At 36.1% G+C, this 22,563-nt stretch overlaps 2 protein-coding genes across 3 annotated transcripts; one reads left to right on the top strand and one right to left on the bottom strand.

Moving 5' to 3' along the window:
* Window positions 1–869: 869 nt before the first annotated feature.
* Window positions 870–6,777, bottom strand: LOC112520378 (ABC transporter G family member 3). Of its 2 annotated transcripts, XM_025128750.1 has the most exons (13): window positions 6,738–6,777; window positions 5,534–6,103; window positions 5,353–5,432; window positions 4,993–5,034; window positions 4,748–4,848; window positions 4,297–4,468; window positions 3,986–4,099; window positions 3,527–3,655; window positions 3,026–3,217; window positions 2,828–2,914; window positions 2,162–2,434; window positions 1,747–1,854; window positions 870–1,252 (listed from the first exon to the last, which is right to left on the bottom strand). In XM_025128750.1, exons 2-13 carry the CDS (start codon window positions 6,006–6,008, stop codon window positions 995–997), a joined length of 2,031 nt encoding a protein of 676 aa, XP_024984518.1. In that variant the 5' UTR covers window positions 6,009–6,103; window positions 6,738–6,777; the 3' UTR covers window positions 870–994. The 2 variants fall into 2 exon arrangements, with proteins under 2 accessions (XP_024984518.1, XP_024984517.1); XM_025128749.1 differs by having other exon boundaries at window positions 4,748–5,034.
* Window positions 6,778–14,694: 7,917 nt separating this feature from the next.
* On the top strand, window positions 14,695–22,303 carry LOC112519013 (cell division cycle protein 48 homolog). The gene is made up of 9 exons (XM_025126887.1): window positions 14,695–14,810; window positions 14,938–15,112; window positions 16,521–16,749; window positions 17,715–18,481; window positions 18,565–18,786; window positions 18,874–18,945; window positions 19,024–19,305; window positions 20,456–20,815; window positions 21,783–22,303. The coding sequence occupies exons 1-9, from the start codon at window positions 14,776–14,778 to the stop codon at window positions 22,074–22,076; spliced, it is 2,436 nt and encodes an 811-aa protein (XP_024982655.1). The 5' UTR covers window positions 14,695–14,775; the 3' UTR covers window positions 22,077–22,303.
* Window positions 22,304–22,563: the final 260 nt, after the last annotated feature.

Here is a 22,563-nt window from a genome sequence, read left to right as displayed (position 1 = left end):
TCATATCATATGATTATCACACCCATATTATATGATTACACCAAAAATTTAACTTGTCAACCAAAACGATAACCCAAGTGATGTATAACAGTGATTATCACACCCAAATCACATGATGACACCAAAATTTTAACTTATCAACCAAAACGTTAACCCAAGTGATGTATAATGGTGATTATCAAACTCCTATCACATGATTATCACACCCCTATCACATGATTACACCAAAATTTTAAAAACGATAACCCAAGTGATGTATAATGGTGATTATCACACCCCTATCACATGATTATCAAACCTATATCACATGATTATCACACCTATATCACATGATTATCACACCTAGTATAATCCTAACCTATTTCGTAACCGTTTTACTAGATAATGATAATAATTAGTGTTTAAAAGATAATGATCAAGTTTAAAAGATTTGATGATATCATTTCCATTATTACCCTTTTAATTTTAAATTTTTTTGAATCTTTTTAAATTTAAATTTTAATTTTAAAAATCTTTTAATTTTATTTTTTATCACAATATGAGGTTATTGGGTTGTTCTTACGTTCTCGTAAATCACAGGGGTTCTCGTTTGAACCCTTCCCATAGATGTATATATATATATATATATATGTGTATATATTGACACAGGTACCAAATCACCGGCAACAACCATCTCCGGTGATCGAATCACAGCAACAACCATGTCCCTATCAAGCGAAGAGGAGAAGATGAAACCCCATTGCAAGTCAAGTTAAATGGTAAAATCGGAAACCTCAAAAAAAGCAACCATTGTTGATGCTTTAAATACCCAAAGTATGAGAAGGGGAGGGGGTAAGAAATCAATGAAATAATTCCTGCAATTTCCTGAACAAAAATGGAGTAACCAAGATACATTAGGAAGCCCATACACTCTCAACAGCAGCCCAAAAGGGCAAGATAGTAGTACATACATACATACATACATAAATCTATATATATATATATATATATTCATTCATCTTCTATCATTCATCTTCAGTTTACAACACACAAATCTAAATAGAGACGACGACTTCTTCACACGAAAATGTAGTAATAGAAACACAACCACCCGATACCCGACAGCCATCACACAAAGGATCACTAGATTCCTCCATTTCGAATCATCATCAGCTGAAACATCATATACGTTATGTAGCGCTTGATACCCTGATATCGTCCTCACCTGCCCCACCGCAAATGATGTTCCGTCGTACTCATTCTCCAACAGACCCTACAACCGACATTCATTTCACAATTGGGTAAAAAAGACAAAAACACCCCTCTTAACGGAGATATTTTTTTTAACAATGTTAGGCCAAAAGATCATTTAGAATGCATATCACGGTGGTGACTTTCAAAGAACTCTTATCAAGATTCATCACACCCAATTCATATCAAGTAAAAAAGGACAAAAATGACCCTCGCTTAACGGAGATATCTTGCTAACAATGTTAGTGCAAAGAATCATTTTCAACGCAGATTGCATACCACGGTGGTGACTTCCAAAAATTCTTATCGAGATTCATCACACCCAATTCATATCAAGTAAAAAGACAAAAATGCCCCTCACTTAGCGGAGATATTTTTTAACAATGTCGTGCAAAAGATCATTTCAAAGCAAAATGCGTACCACAGTAGTGACTTCCAAGGAATTCTTATCAATATTAACTTGAAATTTTGTGAATTTGACCTCAAAAGACCGAAATTTTCTATCAATAAACTTGCCTGGATTGAGTAAGTGTGGAAAGCAATGTAGGATACAGGATACATCCATACTGGTCCAGGCAAAGCACTGCGAATTCGGAAATAGCCAGCAGAAAGCATCATGGCCACCTGTAAGACAGCATTTTCACATGGATTATAAATTCAATACTTCTCCAAGTTGTTTCATCTTTAATTCGATAAATCTTTTACAACTGGTGTTGTTGAAAATCCCCGATAATTGCAATGATTTCTCTTTGGAATTTCAAGAAAAATCACGACTTCCCCTTATTTTGGCTAATCTTCAAGTGGAAGTCACCTATGTCATTCTATTGATTTTGATCCAAAAAAGACTCCTATCTGGTCTCGCATTGAGGGGTATTTTAGACATTTGACATAAATAACTTCATGTCTTCATCAAGTAATTTAGAAAACTCACATGAATGAAGACAAGTGTTGAGATACTCCAGAACATATCTTGCAAAATGGTGGCAACAACAAGCACCAACCCTTCATTAACCAAAAGGCACATGAAGAAATTGAGCACAAAATACATCATAAAGCTGAAATCGTTTCGAAGCCCCACAAGGAAGTAGAAAACCAAACTCGACGAAATGGAGATTAGAAATAAGAACGGAAAACTCGCAAAGAGTTGTCCCAATAAAAAAACTACTCCCCCCGAATGTCGATTTGAATCTTCACAAGCATAGACCTGCATTAAAACGAACATTAAAACCAAACCAAATCAAACAAAAACAATATATCCCACTCAGAAATAGGGTCTAGGCCTCTAGGGGGTGGAATGTAGGCAAACATACCCTCTACCGAGTATATCCCACTTGGAAGTATACAAGTGCATTTGGTAAGCAGACCAGATGGGATTGGAAAGATGGGCAAAAGAAATATGGAAGGATTTAAGAGTTTTAATTTGACATGGGTAGTTTAGTAATTTACCAATCTTGTCATGTCTCCTTATTTATTTTGGTAGGATGGAAAAAAAAGCATTTTTGTCCAATCAGTTTAAATCCCACAAGAAGTAGGGTCGCGAGAGGTAAAATGTAGGCAGACCTTACCTCTACCCCGAGGAGTAAGGAGACAAAATTACCTTGACCTCCTTCAGTTGTGCAGGTACCCCAACAATGCTTAGGAGTGAAGCAAAAGATACAAACACAAAGATTGCTGCAACTCTTGTCTGCAAAATCAATATGCATTCTTTTGCTTAGATGACAAGTTTAAGGATTTTATAGTTCAGGAAAAGAGCCGATAATTGGGTTAACAAAAATTTAAAACTTTTGCAGCTCACCCCAACAGAAGACAACGAATGGCCTAATCCGGAAAAGGCAGTGCCAACACATAGTGCAAGAAGCATGCAAAGAATTAACCGAAGCCAGTAATATTTCCACTCCCTTGACATAATCAACAACGATCTCCAAGTCAAGACTGCTATCCTTGTAGCACTACTTGCCTTCCCCTTGCTTTTGAGAGACGGACCTTCCTGTTGCCATAATTTCGACAAAGATATGTTCTTTTAACACCCAAAATTATGTTTATAAACCAAACCAAACAAGCCCAATGTTTTTCTACCCTAAAGAGTAAAGTGGTTGTTTCAGTTACTACCCCCGGTTTGTGAAAAGTGTGTGAAGGGGAGGAAAACAGATGTGTTAAACTTGGAAAGCTAGATAAGACTAAACAATATCAATAAAAGTATAATTATGCTTATGTGTGCTTTGAATCTTTGATCTTGAAACATATATATAAATTAATGGTATCATCTTAAAGAACATTAAAATTGTAATTGTTTTACCCTTTCGGTTAGCCTGAGAATCATAGTCTCGACCGCTGCTGCATCAGCTGAAGATCTATATGTTTCTTCAAGGGTGCGGATCGCTACAGCAGTATCCATATTAACTGATGAAAAATCCCCATGGTCGTCCTGTCAAAGTTAATTCAAGAAATACTGCTCGTAAGATGAAAGGCCTATAACGGCAGAACAGTAATATGTACATAGGGCCAGGTTCATTTGAGAACCAATTACTCACTATGAATATAATGAATAATGAAAATGCATGATATTCATGATCAATAATATTCATGAACATTTAAGTATATTTATCATGAATACTTGGTTCTCACGGTTCTCAAAATATTTACGGTTCTTAAATGAAGTTTCCGTTAGGTACATAATTGGTAAATTTACATATTTAACAAAATAAACAACATTGACAGCAGCAAATATGGTAAGAAGTTAAACAGAAGCTATTACCTGCCAGGTTTTGCACATCGCAATAATTCGGTCAAAGTCCGTGTTTATGGCACGAAGAAAATGATCAGAAGGACTTTGCATAATTGGGCAAGGAAATCCAGCATTTGAGAAGTGCTACATGATTATAAGCATGATCATATTCAGTAACTACACAGACCAAGAACAAAATGAATAACTATTTTAAAGTTATGACTGCATTGATTGTTTTATTGTTATGGAACATCTTCTTAACAAGATGAGATAAAGATCGTGGTGTAAATGCTTAATAAATCAAGCTAATCATAAGAAACTTATAAAACTAAGCATGTTACCTGCAAACAAGCCAGTGTCTCTCCAAAAAACAGTGTGTTCCCATTTGAAAGAAGACAAATTCGGTCATAGAGGCCAAACACTTCTGTGCTACTCTGATAAATGGTGAAAATTAGGGTGCAACCTGTGCTCGCAAGCTTCTTCAACGTCACCATCATCAGTAGTGCAGAAACACTGAAAATGGATGATTGTTATCCCACAAGAAGGTACTAAACAGTCCAAAAATAGTGTCCACTTTCAAAATTAAGTGCCTACTTTCCAAGTCTGCCCTTAATTACGAGATAGATAAATGAATTACTCCCTTTATTATTAAGGATAAAATTGTCATTTGGTAAATTAAAAGGTGTAATAATTACACATTTCTTATAAAACTGTGTGCCTTTTTCATTGTGAAAATTTGTTTTGGGATGGAGTAAGAGAGATTTAGTCGGGCAAAAAGATGAAGAATTTGACCTATCGAGTTGGTACAGAGGCTCGTCTATAAATAAGACTTGTGGCCTCATCACAAGCTCTCTCGCAATGCTGACACGCCTTCTCTCACCACTAGGAAGTCCCTTCATATAACAGTGGCCACCTATGAGTTTATTCGCATAATCACCCAACGACATGGCAAGGATAGCATCCTCAACGACACTCTTCTTCTGATAAAAGAAACCAGGAAGCTGAAGAAGTGCCGAGTAGTAAAGAAACTCACGCACAGTCAATGATCCGATAAGTGTGTCTTTTCTCTCGACAAATCCCTATAAATGGCAAAAGAATACCATTAGTTTACACCATTTTATATGTCCCGTGTTCTATCCTGGGTTATTAGCTAAAAAAACCTTCTGATATTTTTTAGGCATTCTTTTATTAGGCAGAGGCATTCTCAAAAGTTGTCAAAAGGTCATGGAAGTCAAAAGGTCATTTAGCTAAATAACCCTTCTATTATCATCCTTCCCACAAAAGGAAAATGTTAAATTGCCAACTAAAGGGTAAGACATGATGCATATCCCAACAAAATTGACCAAGATGTCTAAGAAGCACAGGATCATTCAAATAAAGAAATCTTGAAAACTTACATAGGATCCGTATTGCAAGTTTGACTTTGCTCCATTGACGAATACTTCGCCATATATTTTGGCTGAATCATCTAATCTTCCTAAAATAGAAAAAAAAACTCTTAAAATTCAATAAATCTAAAATTAACGATTAAATGTTCTTCATTGTACTAGAAATAGAAATCAAACACATGCTACATACCTGCAAGGGACCTCAATAGTGTTGATTTCCCTGACTTTCCAGGGCCCATGATTACAGTCATCGTTCCAGGTAAAGCGTAGCCGTTTGAACTTTTTATGACCCGATCGGAATACTTCCGTTTACCCTTTATAGTAACTGTCAAATCCTTCCACACAATGGTAGCCCCTGCAATCTTTCTTGCTACAATTGCACCCTCCGGCAATGGTGGGGATGGCAGGGAGCCACTATTAAGCTTAGAAAGAGACGGTGAAACCGGGGCAGTGGCGGTGTTAATGGAGTCCCCCCCACCCTCTTCCACCCTAACCTCCACATCTGTATCCTCCCAATCAGGTGAATCCTCGAATGAAATTGGCTGTCTTAAAGCACCTGGTTTTCTTAAGTAGAAAAAATTGCTAGATGGAACTCTACTAGCAGGACTGCTAGCTGAAGATGATGAAGATCTGTAGTTATCAGATTGGGACTGTATTTCTTCCATTATATCGTCCTTTGATAGCCAAATATATAACCCTCTATAACACTATTGGATATACCATTAAATCAATCTTGGAAGAAAGTGAAGTATACAGAACCCTGAAAACCAGAGATTTTATAAATTACATGGGATAAATGGTCACACCCACCATTTGAAATCACCAATTTTTTTTCTTTTTCCAAGTATTTGGTTAAGAAACACTTCATATATACAGAATAAGATCAATAAGATTCACTTTATCCTTCATTAAATGACAAACACGAAGTGCAGAAACTAAAGAAGACTTTAAACAAACAGGTAGTGAGCACTATAATCATCAGTTCATCCTACAGTAAAAGCAACTAATGAAGAATGAAACCCAAATCTTAAATCTACTGAACCAAAAGTGAAAAGTGTCAGACCAAGAAATGCAAGAACACTAATCACCCAAAATACATCAATCTATTGTCTCAGCCAAGTAATCTGAACTCCAAACAAGATTCCAATTTCTTCAAAAGAAACGACCACCAAGAAACCTCCAGATTGGAATTTTGCTACATAAAATAACTGAGTAACTTCAAGAAAGACATTCAAGAGGATATTGTCCAGTGGGCCAAACGGGATGATCAATAACTAGTCTAATTAATAACATAAGAAGCGAAACCCATGAGTCAGATAGTTGAAGAAGAATGAAGAACACAAAAACTAGAACGGAAAGACAAGAGAGCAAGTGATACCGAGTGATAAACTCACCTGGATCTGAGGGGGAAGAGGCGAAATGGACTGGTGTGAGATATGAAAGACAAAAGACAGCGTCGAGATAGGAAGGGTCATCATTAGTCTGGTTGATTTCAACTTGGTAAAGCATATTTTCATAAACACCCCCTCATATTGTCAGTGATTGCTGATTGTTTACTCTTTAATCATTTCATTTTTAATAAATATTTTAGAGTAAACAACAAATTTAGTCCATGTGGTTTGTTAAAATTAAAAAATCCGTCCCTTCAGTTTTAAAATTACATGATGGTCATCATGGTTTGTAAAAGCTTTCGATTTTCTAGTCTATTTCTCCAACGACCGTTAAAAGAATTTGTTAAATGAGGGGCATTTTTGTCTTCTTATCAAAAAAATTTATCTTTTAACCTATTAAAATCGATTTTATGATTGATTTGTTTCTTGGGTTTTTTTATTAGGTAACTGACAAAAAGATACTGATAAAAAGATGAAAAAACAGCTCATTAACGACTGTTAAAGGAAAAGAACAAATTTGACTGTTTTTATAAATTATGATAACCATTTTATAATTTTAAAACTTGAAGGATAAAAAGTGTTATATTAGACAAACCACAAAGACCAAATTTATTGGATTCTTAGAAACATGTACTCTCCACAATATTCAATCGAATTTTAGATCAGTAATTGATCTAAATGACAATTACTATCATCTAAATTGTTTTTTAACCATTTTTCTCTGGATTAACCCAAATGTCGTTATTTTGATAATATTCAGGTTCGTAACAATATGGACTACTACTAGATATGCAAAAAGATTCAAGTTCAACACATATATGCAATTGTGACGACCAGACATGCAATTGCGACGGTAAACTGATTGAATTTGACATTTTTTGTCTTTTAGTTTGGTCTGCAATGGATGATGCCGAAGTAGTGGCACTTGGGTCAAATCGGGATATAAATGGTTATAAAACCAATTTGAATGAGGGAAATGGTTATTGGGTTGATTTCTCATTTTAGATCTGTCAAAACGAAAACATAATTAAAATACGAAAATGTGATCATAAATTTTAACTGCAAGATGAGACTATTCAACAGATTTAATTAACATGGTGGTTATAACCATCTTTTTATTGGAACAACAAACTTCCCTGCCCTCTCCTATTTTTTAATCGAAAATCGTGAAATGCAACAAAAGTTGGAGTGAAACAAACATTTTGCTCTCTTTAATTTATCGTTCATATTTTTACAGCACGTTTTATGGTGTTCTTGTTTTTTGCCCATGTCCTCGTTCGGACTCTTCCCTGTAAACACAACTGTAATAAATTTAAGACATCTAATAGCTGTGAGAAGAGAATTGTAAGAAGAGATCTTAATCATTGATCACTTTTAATCTCATGCTCAATCATGAATTGTGATTTACAAGAAAATTGATCTGGTGCATCTCGGTGCACCTCGTTATGTTGACATTCAATTATGATTAATCCAATTATGGATATCTACTCTTACGTTTCTCACTATAATTTTTCTTCTCATGAAACTCAATCCATAAAATTTAACAGACTTGATGATATAGATAACTTATTTATGATTATTTGTTTGTAGCTTAATTATATGTCATTACAGTCCTCCTTTCTTTATTTATGTGGACATTTATATGACTTTTTTTGTTAAGACAAAAAACCTAGATTCAACATACCATTTTATATTTGTTTATAATCAAAATAATTACGGTAGCATTTTTAGATGTACTATAGTTTAAATACACATGTTTTGGTTTACCGTATTTCTACATCTTATTTATTTATCTTAACTAACAATTAAATAATTTCATTGTGTTGTTTAATAAATTGAAAGTTTTTTTTTTTTTTTTTGAAAGACATGTATTAAAAGGATACAGATACAAGACAAATAAAAGAAATGAATATGCAAGGGGCGGATCCTCAGACAACCAAGACTGTTGAAAAGTCGAAGCTAACAAAATTGACCTAACAACAACCACGAACAAGGAAACATAACAAAACACCAAAAAAAACAAACTAAATCAAAAAGTAGCAGTGGTCGGATAATTTTTCCAAGTATTTCACGGAATTGGAAAAGAGGGTCATCTAGACGAGACCCGACCAAAGGACCTTGAAAGAATATCACCCAAAGAGATTAGTGGTAAGAACTGCACCATTGAAAATACGAGAGTTTTTGTTCCTCTACAGGAAAAAGATCCTTGTCCATATTACTGCTTGCCAAAAGATTTAAAAAGCACCTGGAACTTGATTAATGCTGTTGAAATTAATCATATCGGAAGCCGAGACTGGCATAATGGAACTGCAATTCCAGTAATTGAAGATGCATTCCTAAAGGGCCTTTGCCTGAGAGCAACCAACAAAACAGTGATCAGTTGATTCGATGAAATTTTTTGTATATCAAACAAAAAGTTGAGTGAAACTTGATTTTTTTCTATTATTTTATAATTTATGTAAAAACGTCAACAGTTCAATTTTGTAAATAGTTTTGTTATTTCTCATTCTACCGTTAAAATAACTAATGATGATGTGATATTATCATCCGATGTGTATTGTTATGATAGATCGCTATATTTTTGTATAAAAATGATGATTCTATTTCAATATAAAATAAGTAACATTTGGGTCCTTCTGACTTTTGGTATAAATAATTGATGTATAAATACCCGGTGGGTATAATAGACAATTTAAATAACAAAAACATTTATCATTTTATAAAAACAAATATTTTTATTGATTTAAATTTCAAACTTTAACACCAACTCTCATCAATTAAAAAATAAGTAAAACTTCAAACTTTAGCTCCTCTTAAAAAAAAACAAGATGAAAATTTAAAATAAAACATATGACATGTAATAATGAGAGTGTGTTACTTCATATGATAATGACATGTCAATGCGTCCATTTATGTGGATGTCCACGTGTAACTATAGGGACTAACCTGTCAATTAAAATGATTAGAGGTTCAAAATGGAAAATATACAATTAATAATTTTTTTGTTTTTTTATTTATTGTTCAATTGCTTTCGTTAAAGTATTCAAATATTCCTTTCTGAAACAAATAAATACAAAATATTCTCTTTTTTCATAAATTTAAATTGGATGAATAACAACATCCTTTTAATGTCGTAATCAAAAAGCTATCACACAACTTTCAATTTAATTGGATTATATAAAACAAAAAACCAAAATACATATACAAAAATATTTTTAAAAATAATTAAATACAATTTGGGTTTATTTTAATGATATAAAATGTGTTTACATGATACGTATAAATATCTTGGTGGAAACATATCATTTCGAGAAATGAATATATATAAAAAAACTTGAACGTCTTTTCGCCAATTTTCGTCTTCAAGTTTTAGTTTTATCTTAGAATATGTGTTAATTCAAAATGACTGATCTTATTATTGTAGCGTTGGGTTCTGACGAGAATGGGGTTGAAGATGAGAAACGTGATAAGGGATCTCCAGCCTTGTATGCACATTAAGATGAGATGCACATTTTAAAGATGCATTAATTTGTTGTGTAATAATTAATAAATAATGCTAATTATCTCATTAGTTATTTTAAATTACCGACTTAGGACTAATCTCACGGATGACATCGTATGAAAACGAGAGTTAAAGTAAAAAGTGTAAGAATGGATTTGAACATTTGATAACCTTTAATATCAAACATACCTATGAATCGCGTTTGATACGAGAATTGATCAGAGGCATCTCATTCTAATATACATCAAATGATAGAGATCATTTATTGAGATTCTCACTTTAACTCTCAGGGGGTGTTTGGTTCATATAATGGAATTTGATGAAATTGGAATCCATCAAAGGAATTTGACTTTGAAGAAATTGGAATGGAATTTGATGGAATTTGACCATGCGTTTGGTTGGTGGGAATTGGAATGAAATCTCTCAATAGAATTGGAACAATCGTCTTTGTTTGGACCATCCCACATATCGCCCCACCCACGCCCTACCAACCACCATGTCACTAATGTCGTCATCACAGCTATCACCCTGCCCCAACCCCTACCCAACCCCGCCCCCACCACTCCTGCCCCTGCCCCACAATAGGCGGGGTTGTTGGGGGGTAGGCGGGGTGAGGTGAGGCATTGGGGATGGGCCAGTGGGTGGCAAATGAAGACTATAGTGGTAGGATGGTGGTTAGTGGTGGGTTGGAGTAGGGTGGGGGTGGGTGGGGTAGGTGGCGGGGTGGTAGATGGAACGATGATAGTGGTCGGGTGGCTGGGGCTGGGAGTGCGTGGGTATAATGACAACAATAGTGGCATGGTATTTAGTGGTGGGTTAGGGTTAGGTTCGGGGGTGGGTTGCGAGTGAATGACGGTTGTGAAAGCGACAATAATGGTGAGGGGTGGGGGTTAGGTTAGGGGCGGAGGGGTAGTGGAGATGGGTGGTAGTTATGACGATGACAGTGGTGGGATGGTGGTCAGGTGGCTGGGAGTGGATGGGTATAATGACGACAATAGTGGCATGGTGGTTAGTGGTGGGGTGGAGTAGGGTGGGGTGGGGGTGAATGGCAACTATGATAGCGACAATAATGGTGTGGTGGTGGGGGTTAGGGCGTGATAGTAACGGTAGTAGCATGGTCGTAGCAGGGATGTGCAGTGAGTGACCGGGGCCCGGGGGTGGGTGGGTGTGATGACAATAGTAATGGCATGGTGGTTAGTGGTGGGTTGAGGTAGGGTGTGGGTGGGGGCGACAATAGTGGTTTGGAGGTGGTGGGGGGTTAGGGGTGGGGCATCACAAACAGTAATAACATGGTCGTTGTGGGTGTTGATGGAATTCAATTCCTTCCATTATGCTAAGGAATGATGAATTCCTTAAGTTGTGGAATTCATTGGAATTTGAAGGATTCCATCCATTTCAAGAAATGAACCAAACAAATAAATTGGAATTTGGTCAAAGAAATTTATCATTCCAATTCCGTCAAATTCCTTCGAATTCCGCGAACCAAACGGCTCCTCATTCTCACCAAAATCTAAACCCTCAAATGAGTAAGACACTATATAATATATGATTTATGATTTTATAAATTAGACCTAACTTATTAAGGAACCATGGGATTGGTTAAGCCCCAACCAATGAAAGCCCGAAATAGACCGATTAAGGGGTTGTTTGGTAGTTGTTGAATGGTTTAGTGCAGAATGATTAAGTGGTCATAATGATTAAAAAACTCTATGATATATTGTAAAATGAAATATAATTGTTTGGTAATTGTTTACAATGAAATCAGAGCACTGAATGATCAAGGGAGGCCCATGATGCAAAATCATTCAGAGAATTTTAGAACCATTAAGAAGCAGATTTTTCTTTTGTCAAACAAGATTCATCTCTTAACGATTCATATATTGTCTCTTAATGAAACTATTAAGAGGTAAAAAAAAAACCCATAATTTTTTGATAGTGGTTTAATATATAAAAAATGACTTATTCAACAAGTTTCTAGATAAAAAATTTATGTAGAAAGTCAATTTTTTTTCTAAACTTACCATTTCAATTAAAAAAAACGCTCATTCAATATATGAAAAAACATTCAAGCAAAAATCTTGTCAGTCTACACAGACAAATTAATACATATAAATTTTTTTTTTTCATATATGACTTAACAGAAAACCAACAAAACAACCCCTTAATATTATATAAAACATGAAAAATATGTTTCCATGTTAACATGTTTCAAAAAATATGCTTAACTTCTAAATATTTACACAAATATCTTTGTTGATAAATGTAAAATATTTAATGTCGTTCATGAGCAATCATGCGTGTTTATTTTTTCAACGATTTTGATGGGCGCTCGTTTGGTTCTCGATTCTTCAGATCTTTTTAAGACGCCGCCGCACCTTAAAGTCCTATGTCTATCACTATTGATAGTTTCGTCAGACATCGATAGTTTCTTGCTGACTTCAATGTTTTGTAAGGTGAGATACCTTGCACTTTTGTGTTCATTGTTCTCGGTATTAATGACAGACGTGTTATCGATGAGCGTACAGTGTAATCTTTATAGGATCAAATTGATATATATGATTACTATCAAAACTATTTGACTCTCATCAAGTTATTTAAGTTAAAAAAAATAGCTCATTTTCAATTTATTCTCTACCTCACCCTCTCCATCTGCAATTTCTCAGTTGTCCTGCCCTGTTTCTCAACTTTTCAGATTAAGCTACTGCAATTTCTCAGTTGTGTACGTCTGGAATCGAACTCAGACGGATGAGACATCCACCACATCCCCAAGACCTCAGCCCCTACGTTACAACCCTTATGGTTAATACACGCAACATTATTACTGACATAATGTACATTGAGTAGCTATCGAGCAATTATAAAACACATCAATCCGATACACATTTATTGAATTTAAAATAAAAAATATTTAACGTTCAATTAGCAAATACACTGAGCCATATTCCTGGATTTTAAAGTATATGAAGTAGTTATCAAAGAAAATCTATTTCGAGCTATTTAAAATCTAAAAGACACTAAGGTACCACAATAATTCATGATATATGTGCTTAAACGATAAATCACTTTGATTAAGAATTTATTGGAAACCTAATTAAAATTTAAAATCGAAGAATCTTCTGGTGATTTTAATCGGGTGGAAAACATCATTCAATCCCAACTATCTGCAGGTAAAGACAGTGTATACTCGACGAGAGATGACCAAATTGGGCTCTTCCCAGCCCAAAACCGGTTGGCATTGCTCATGGCCCAACAATTTGAGAGCGGTTACATTTTTTTATTAAATTTCAAATCCCGGTTTGGACCAGTTATGTTTAGGCCTAATTAAAAAAATTAATATCTTTTATAGATTATGATAGATTTAAAAAAATCACAACATAATCAAGGTTTTTTATTTATTTTAAGTTTTCAAGTTTTTTTTAAAAGATTTTTAAGTTTTTATTTACTTAAATGTATTAGTTAAAGTGTATTTTTTATTTTAAGTTTCAAACATTGTAATTATAAGAACATATATAACATTTTGTGTAAAAAATATTTTTAAAAAACCGGGCTGGACTAGGGTCCGGATTTGTGACCAACCTGATGTGACCGAGACCGGTTAACAAGCCTAGATTGGTCATATGGTTGGAATTGGGCCGAGACCGGGACATGCCGACCTGATTTTGAAGAGATCGATTTGGGACTGGGACCCATGTTTGACCATCTCTAAGCCAATCATGCACCTGAGACTTGTTAAACATGGGATCTTTATTTACGACTGGATCAAATAAATTTGGTACTTGATAGGCTCAGGTCATGCCATTATCCTATATTTCTCTATAATTATATGATTTACAAAAATAAATAACTTAATTCATATATGATTTAGGGACTGTTTGACAATATCTGAATGGTTTGGTGCAGAATGATTAAGGGGGTGTTTGAGATTGCTTATATGAAACAACTTATGTTTTGCTGAATGGTTTGGTGTAAAATGATTAAGTGGTCAAGATGATTAAGAGACTCTTATGATATAGTGCAAAATGAAATATAATTATTTGGTAATTGTGTACAATGAAATTAGAGCTTTTAATTGTTAAGGGAGATTCATGATACAAAAGCATTCAGAGGGTTTTGAAACCATTAAGAGGCAAACTTTTTTTTTTGCCAAACAAGATTCACCTCTTAACGATTCAAATGTTGCCTCTTAATGAAACTATTAAGAAGTAAACAAACAACCCTTAGACGTTTTCACTAAATGATTTAGGCGTGAATTCTCTTCGGTAAAGACTTCGTGCCGGGTTTAGGGACCCAAACGAGATAAAAAGAATAAAAATATTTTTAATGGACTAATCCTGTAAGTCAAGAAGTAGTTTAGGGACCAAATTTGCACTTGACTCAAAAATCAATTTTGAGCATTCATAGATCGAGCAAATATCCTCTAGCAATTTATCAGATTCATCATCTCCGTTATTCCTATTTGTGTTATTTCTCTTCTTCGAATTCTTCACCACTCTCAGATTTCTTCTCCATATCGGAGCATCCAATCTCCGTCATCTCGAGATGAGCAATCAGCCGGAGTCATCTTCATCCGAGCCGTAAGTTGTGTCGACTAATCAATCGATTATTAACCTTATATGCAAGTTTATGGTTTTATTTTTGAGATTTGCTTCAATCGGAGTTCGATAATCTTGTTATTGCTTTCTCTGATGATTTTTGTTACAGGAAAGGCCCGCCTGCGGCGAAGAAGGACTTTTCAACTGCTATCTTGGAGCGCAAGAAGTCTCCGAATCGGCTTGTCGTTGACGAAGCCGTCAATGATGATAACTCTGTCGTCGCTATGCACCCTAATACAATGGAAAAGTTGCAGCTTTTCCGCGGCGATACCATACTGATCAAGGTTTTTCCTGTTTTTCAGAATTTTATGTGTAAACCTTAGGGTTTTGTTGAATTTTCATTCAATTGAATGGTGATCGACTGTAAAATTCTGACATATTTAGTTCAGTATACAGATCAAAGATCAGTGGTATATTTTCTGAATCTAGGGTAATGATAAAACTTGGTCTTGATTTGAAGAAGAAAACAAGTTCTCCATTCCAGAAAGGAGAGTTACATTATGAGTTGCTACCAGCAAACCTACTACTTTCCGAGCATGAAATTAATATAGGCTTTGTTTTTAATTTGTCTTCAAGGTGATTCAATATTGTTGGTTTCATGATGTTAAACTAATTCCAGCAATGTGAACCCAAAACTAACCATATCTTGCCTGATCATTTATTTTAATGAGGTCACAAACTCACAATCGCCTGTGTTTTTAGTGTTGGTACAAATAGGTTAAGGATATATATATATATATATATATATATATATATATATTATATATATATATATAGCCTTAGAATTATTGAACAACAACATAGCGTCGGAATATATAGTTTTATTTTTAGTGTAAATACTGTTGATGCATACTCAAGTTCTATGATCTGGAATGTGGGTTTTATGGTTTTTCCACGGTTTGAATGATTTCACTTTTTGGAAGAGAAAGGGGAAACAAGCTTTTTTGTCATCAAATGTTAACCTTTACGTGAAAAAATGACGATTTCTACTTTTCTATACTTGATGGGCATTAAGTTTTTGCTCATTTACATGACATTACTGATTCAAGAACCACATTTGGCAGCCTGACAAGGCGACACAAGGCGTTTGTTGTTTCTTTCACCCATATTTGTTATATGTCCACGTGTCTTTACTGTTTTCTTGATATTCTGTCTCTCCCTCCATAAAGGGGCAGAGTTTCCACAACAAGGTCTCGGGGTTCAAATTTGGTCCTGCTTTAGGATACCACGATTTACTTCTTAGTTCTCCCATGCTGGCCGTGGGACCGGTAGCAGAAACCCTTTTCTTCACAACATTTTGTTCTTTCTTCTATCTATGTTAGTTTTATTCTTTCTAATTTGCTTTATGATTGTTGGGTCTATGATCTTTCCTCTTGTAGCTTGAGGCATTCTTACATGCCCATGTGTGCATGGTGGATTGCACCGAGTTCTGTTTGGAATGAGCTTCTGTCTTTTTATTCCACCTGCTGAATTGGTTAACCAGTCATTGCAATGCAACCGAGCCACACTTTTTGGAAATTTTATTACTGCTCAGTTTTAAGACAACTGCTGGCTTTGTTATTAGTGTTCACCCCTTCCTTTTAGGGGTGGAGGTTATTTAATATCTGGCTGTAGCACTGGTTTTATGTTTTCATTTATGGGCTTTCTGTAAGAGTTAAATAACTTTTTTTTTCCTCTCAATTTGTTTTACAGGGGAAGAAAAGGAAAGATACGGTCTGCATTGCCCTTGCTGATGAAACTTGTGATGAGCCAAAGATCAGGATGAACAAGGTTATTCGAACAAACCTGAGGGTTCGGCTTGGAGATGTTGTATCTGTGCACCAGTGCCCAGATGTGAAGTATGGGAAGCGTATCCATGTTCTTCCACTCGATGACACTATTGAAGGTGTCACTGGGGATTTGTTTGACGCGTACCTGAAACGTAAGTTTTAAGTGTGATTAATACAATATTCACATGAGACCCATTCTTGTTATTTGGCGTGCCAACCAAACACTACAATCTCAAGTCTAAGAAGATAAAATGTTGGTGCCTTGCTTTTATTGAATCAACTTTATTTGTGGTAGGTTCTATAGTTAAGTTCCGCAAAATAGGTGTTGGTTCCTTTTCTGGGTGGGTGAATATATGGAATACCAGTTGGAAAATGAACCAACATTCTACTTTACAGTACGTAACTATAGGACCCACTACAAATGAAGTTGATTCAGTAGAAGCAAGGAACAGCATTCTATCTCATACCAATTGCGTATAACCATATATACATATTACATGTGTCAAATCCTAGTAGTGGTCTAGTGGATCTGGAGTGAACATAAAGGTCCCAAGGTGAGGAAACCTAGAAAAGAGGCTGACCCAAATGTTAGATATGATAGCTCGTTCATTGGTATGAGATTCAAAGAATACATTTCAACTCTAATTGATAGCTAGCCTCTAATATGAGGAATCATAGGTTCTTCATGTTGTGCTCTTTTTTTGATACTTTGATGAGGTTTTATTTTAGTTACCATGCACTTTTTAGAAGCTCTGAAATGCTTATGATAAAACACATTTGGGATCCTTGAGTAGAATACCTCTAAAGGCTCAGAATATAATGCTTTCAATGCAGTAGAATGTTTAGGGTTCATCTGTTCCGAAAAAGCACACACACATTAAGTGATGCTAAGACGCCAGTGACAGATTCATTAACACTTATGGTAGAATTTTCAATTTTGTAACATATGTTGACATGTGTTTCTATTTTGTTCTGTATGGGTTGAATATTTGTTAACCGTTGAAGTTATTGTGTAAGGGTTGATATTTCGTTATCCTGCTGAAATCCTTTTAGGCAGAAGAGCATTCTGTCTTACAATAGAATTGCTGTATAATTGACCATATTGTCATCCATGCAGCCTACTTCTTGGAGGCATATAGACCAGTGAGGAAGGGGGATCATTTTCTTGTTAGAGGAGGGATGAGAAGTGTAGAGTTCAAGGTAATTGAGACCGACCCAGGGGAGTACTGTGTTGTTGCTCCTGACACTGAAATCTTTTGTGAGGGTGAGCCGATCAAGAGAGATGATGAAGATAGGTTGGATGAGATTGGTTATGATGATGTAGGTGGTGTTAGAAAACAGATGGCTCAGATTCGTGAATTGGTTGAATTGCCATTAAGGCACCCTCAGCTTTTTAAATCCATTGGAGTGAAACCCCCGAAAGGTATTTTACTTTATGGACCCCCTGGTTCCGGAAAGACACTCATAGCCAGAGCTGTGGCCAATGAAACAGGAGCTTTCTTTTTCTGCATTAATGGACCAGAAATCATGTCGAAATTGGCTGGAGAGAGTGAGAGCAATCTCAGGAAGGCATTCGAGGAGGCCGAAAAGAATGCCCCTTCAATTATTTTTATTGATGAGATAGATTCAATTGCTCCCAAGCGAGAGAAGACCAATGGTGAAGTCGAAAGGAGGATTGTGTCACAGCTATTGACACTCATGGATGGATTAAAATCTCGTGCCCATGTTATTGTAATGGGGGCTACAAATCGCCCAAACAGCATTGATCCTGCTCTGAGAAGGTTTGGCAGGTTTGATAGGGAAATAGACATTGGCGTCCCTGATGAAGTTGGGCGTCTTGAGGTTATTCGTATCCACACCAAGAATATGAAACTTTCTGATGATGTAAGGTTTTCTTTGTCTAAATACTTTGTTGTATTAGCCATAATTATTTAACTGATCACCAATATCCGTTGAAATATTTTCAGGTTGATTTGGAAAGAATAGCTAAAGAAACACATGGTTATGTTGGTGCCGATCTCGCTGCTCTTTGCACTGAAGCTGCACTTCAATGCATTAGAGAAAAAATGGATGTCATTGACTTGGAAGATGAATCTATTGATGCTGAGATACTGAATTCCATGGCAGTCTCAAATGAACATTTCCAGACTGCTCTTGGAACAAGCAACCCATCTGCTTTGCGTGAGACTGTATGTGGATTTAGGAACTTATTCATACTTAATAAAACACCATTTTCTTCGGGTATATCTTAATCTTTGTGGTTGGACTGGAAACAGGTTGTGGAGGTTCCTAATGTCAGCTGGGAGGATATTGGAGGTCTTGAGAATGTCAAGCGTGAGCTTCAAGAGGTAATGAAAATGATTTCAGTATAACACCACATGTTCCCATTTTATTTAAGATCTGTTTGGTTTTTTGAAATATAATAGACTGTTCAATATCCTGTGGAGCATCCGGAGAAATTTGAGAAATTTGGCATGTCTCCCTCAAAAGGAGTTCTTTTCTATGGTCCTCCTGGATGTGGGAAGACACTTCTAGCTAAGGCTATTGCAAATGAGTGTCAAGCCAACTTCATTAGCATCAAAGGACCTGAATTGCTTACAATGTGGTTTGGTGAGAGTGAAGCCAATGTTCGTGAAATTTTTGACAAGGCCAGGGGATCTGCACCATGTGTCCTCTTCTTTGATGAACTTGATTCCATTGCAACTCAGGTGACCATCTCTTTTTCAAATACACATCCTCTCCCTCTCTCTCTCTCTCTCTCTCTCCATATATATAGGTGCAGCTTCACTTAGGAACCTTAAATATTTTAGGAACCGAGGGACCACTCTTTTTGCGAGTATTCATCATGAATATCTGTCACGATATTTATCATGAATATTTTGTCATGTTATTCATCATGAATACTCTGTTTCCTGGGTTTGTAAGTATTTAAGGTTCCTAAATGAACCTCCCTCCCTCTCTCTCTCTCTATGTAAGGCAGGTTCAAATGATAATGACAACAATGTTGAGAATGTGCGAATGACAGAAAAACGGATCAAAAAGTATAACAATATGGATGTCAAATGAAAGAGAATAAAATACTCGATTTTTTGGTGTAATTTGTTTGCTCCAATTTTCGTTGTCTTTCACCTATTTTCGATAAAATATGTTTTGGGGGGGGGGGTTGGAAATTCTTTTTAAAAAAAAGTTGTACCCGTCTTTTTAATCACATCCCTTGGATCCTCTAGTTTGACGGTTCTTCTCTACCCTTTTCATTCTCATTTGAACCTTGCTATACATATACACATGTATAGATATAGATATAGACTTGGTATCATGTGTGCAAAGAGATTTTTGATAAGAAGGGTGCGAAGCGTGAGATTTTTGTGTGAAGATTATATTAGATGTTTTGAAGGTGGTGAAGGTTACAGGATCTTAATGTGTACCTCCACACGCCTTCACACAAATTAAGGGTACCTGCACGCATATTATGTGAAGGTTATATTTCTCACACTTCTCGCGGAAATGACATTTCTCACGGGAACTCAACCCTATAATATGCCTGTCTTTTGTGCATTTTAGCAAGTACGCTAGGTTTTCTCGAAAGGACGATTCAAGTATGATGTTCTGAAATGCCAATATCACCACTCTAGTCTTATGAGCTTTGATGCTGATGCATATTAATATAAATTCTGGAGTATACTTTCCCTTTCAAGTTGTAGATGCAATCTTAAAAGTCTCCTCTGCATTCCCAAACCAGGAACAAGAAAAAGAATTGGGAAAAAGTTATTCGAATACGGAATAAACTTATCTCTTTGTTTCAAACTGTTGTCTTTTTTGGGCTAAGGTTACAACAAAATTTGTCCGTGATTATTGCAGAGGGGAAGCAGTTCTGGGGATGCAGGTGGTGCTGCTGATCGGGTTCTGAATCAATTATTGACTGAAATGGACGGAATGTCTGCCAAAAAGACTGTTTTCATTATTGGAGCCACCAATAGACCTGACATCATTGACCCTGCATTACTACGTCCAGGGCGTCTTGATCAACTAATCTATATCCCTCTGCCAGATGAGGACTCTCGGCACCAGATTTTCAAGGCTGCAATGAGGAAATCCCCTGTTTCCAAAGATGTTGATTTGAGAGCTCTGGCCAAATATACACAAGGATTTAGTGGGGCTGATATCACAGAGATATGCCAGCGTGCCTGCAAGTACGCAATAAGAGAGAACATTGAGAAAGTAAGCTTTCATCTCACAAATCATGCTTAAACCTACTTGCATTCTTTCTGCCACTTTTATTTGTAGACTTCCTTTAGAAGTATTCACTATTCATCTTGAATCAATAGAGGTCCTTGTATAGGTTCTTGTGTCTACTGTGGCCATAGGTTCTTACAAGAACCCAGGTTCAAAAATGGGGAGATGAGGTTCTTGGAAGAAACCTCTATTGTGGAGTTTTATCAAGTTCTTTATACTTTTCAATTTTGTTGAGTTGGCATTGATGTGGCAGAAAAAGGTAGAAAAAATAATTTTTTTTCAAGTGGTGCCACCATATGACTATAGAAACAAACATAGGGATATTTTTTCACAAAATCATCATTGCCTTGTTGGTTAGTTCGTTGCTTTTCATATGTGAGGTCCTGTGTTCAAGTCTTTTCTTGCAATTTTTTCAGAAACATTATAAATCTGAAATTAAAAGCTAAATACTAAGAAAATGATACTAACGGGATTCAAACTCGGGTATGGGGTGGAAGAAAAACCTTGCAAACCAACTCTACCAAGGGAAACTTGTGTCCTCATCGTAGTTTCAAAACATATACGGTGGCACTTTTCACGACCCTATAATTTTTTACACTACGACGGAGGAACTAAGTGGTGGCTCGTGCCACCGTATCCAATACACTGGGTCCGTCCTTGCAGTTATAAGAACCTATAATGTGGATGCTATTATCACTTCTTATTCAAGTACATAAATCTGAATTTGGCCGATTGGTACCTGGTGTTCCGTTTATATCCCACGAACCAGAAGGTTGTGGGTTCGCAAGAGTCATCTGTGGGTTCGCAAGAGTCATCTGTGGGTGCATGTGTTCCGCTATATAAAAAAATATAAACTATGCTTTTTTATACATTTAATCTGCTCGTTGCATGCATTGTGGATGGTCATACTTGACACGAGTTAAATTTGTTTGTTGGTTAAAACCTTACACAGGACATAGAGAAGGAAAGAAAGAGAAGTGAGAATCCCGACTGTATGGATGAGGACGAGGATGAGGTGGCGGAGATCAAGGCTGCTCACTTTGAGGAATCCATGAAGTATGCCCGTAGAAGTGTGAGTGATGCCGATATTCGCAAATACCAAGCATTTGCTCAGACATTGCAGCAGTCTCGTGGATTTGGGTCTGAATTCCGTTTCCCAGAAGCTGCATCCGGGGGTGCTGCCGCTGCTTCTGACCCGTTTGCCGCCTCTGCTGGTGGAGCAGACGATGATGACTTATACAGCTAGATTTTTCATAAATCTTGTTACAAGACAAGAGACCGATGATCATGTCAAGAATGTGCGATTATATCGTATTTCAGTTGTTTATTCAGTGCTCTCTTTTAAAACATTTTGTTGACACTTATGTTGTCGAAACTTGTGCTACACTTCACAATTGAAACTTGGGGGTTCGGCATGGTTCATCACTACTTTTCCCTTTTTCAAGTTATATTATATCATCAGTACTTTCTCTATTCCTTTTTCTATTTGTGTTACTCTTTTTCTCACATTTTGCGTAGCTCGCGTTTAACTTTTCAAGCCTCCATACATCTTATCCTTAGATTTCATCATTAACTTGGATATCCAACTTGCTATGCGAGCTGACTAATCCCAAGGCGACTAATGGTTTTGCAGATAGTCCGGAGTTATCGTATTTGAACATCCGTTGCTACAAGGGTATTTTTATTCCTTATTGGATTTGAATATGAGATCTTCAGATATTTTTGATATTTGG

The sequence above is a fragment of the Cynara cardunculus genome (assembly GCF_001531365.2).
Source record: "Cynara cardunculus var. scolymus isolate 2C chromosome LG 10, CcrdV1, whole genome shotgun sequence".
NCBI lineage: Eukaryota > Viridiplantae > Streptophyta > Magnoliopsida > Asterales > Asteraceae > Cynara > Cynara cardunculus.
The sequence above is the reverse complement of the archived record's forward strand: the minus strand, read 5'-3'. Positions and strand labels throughout refer to the sequence as shown.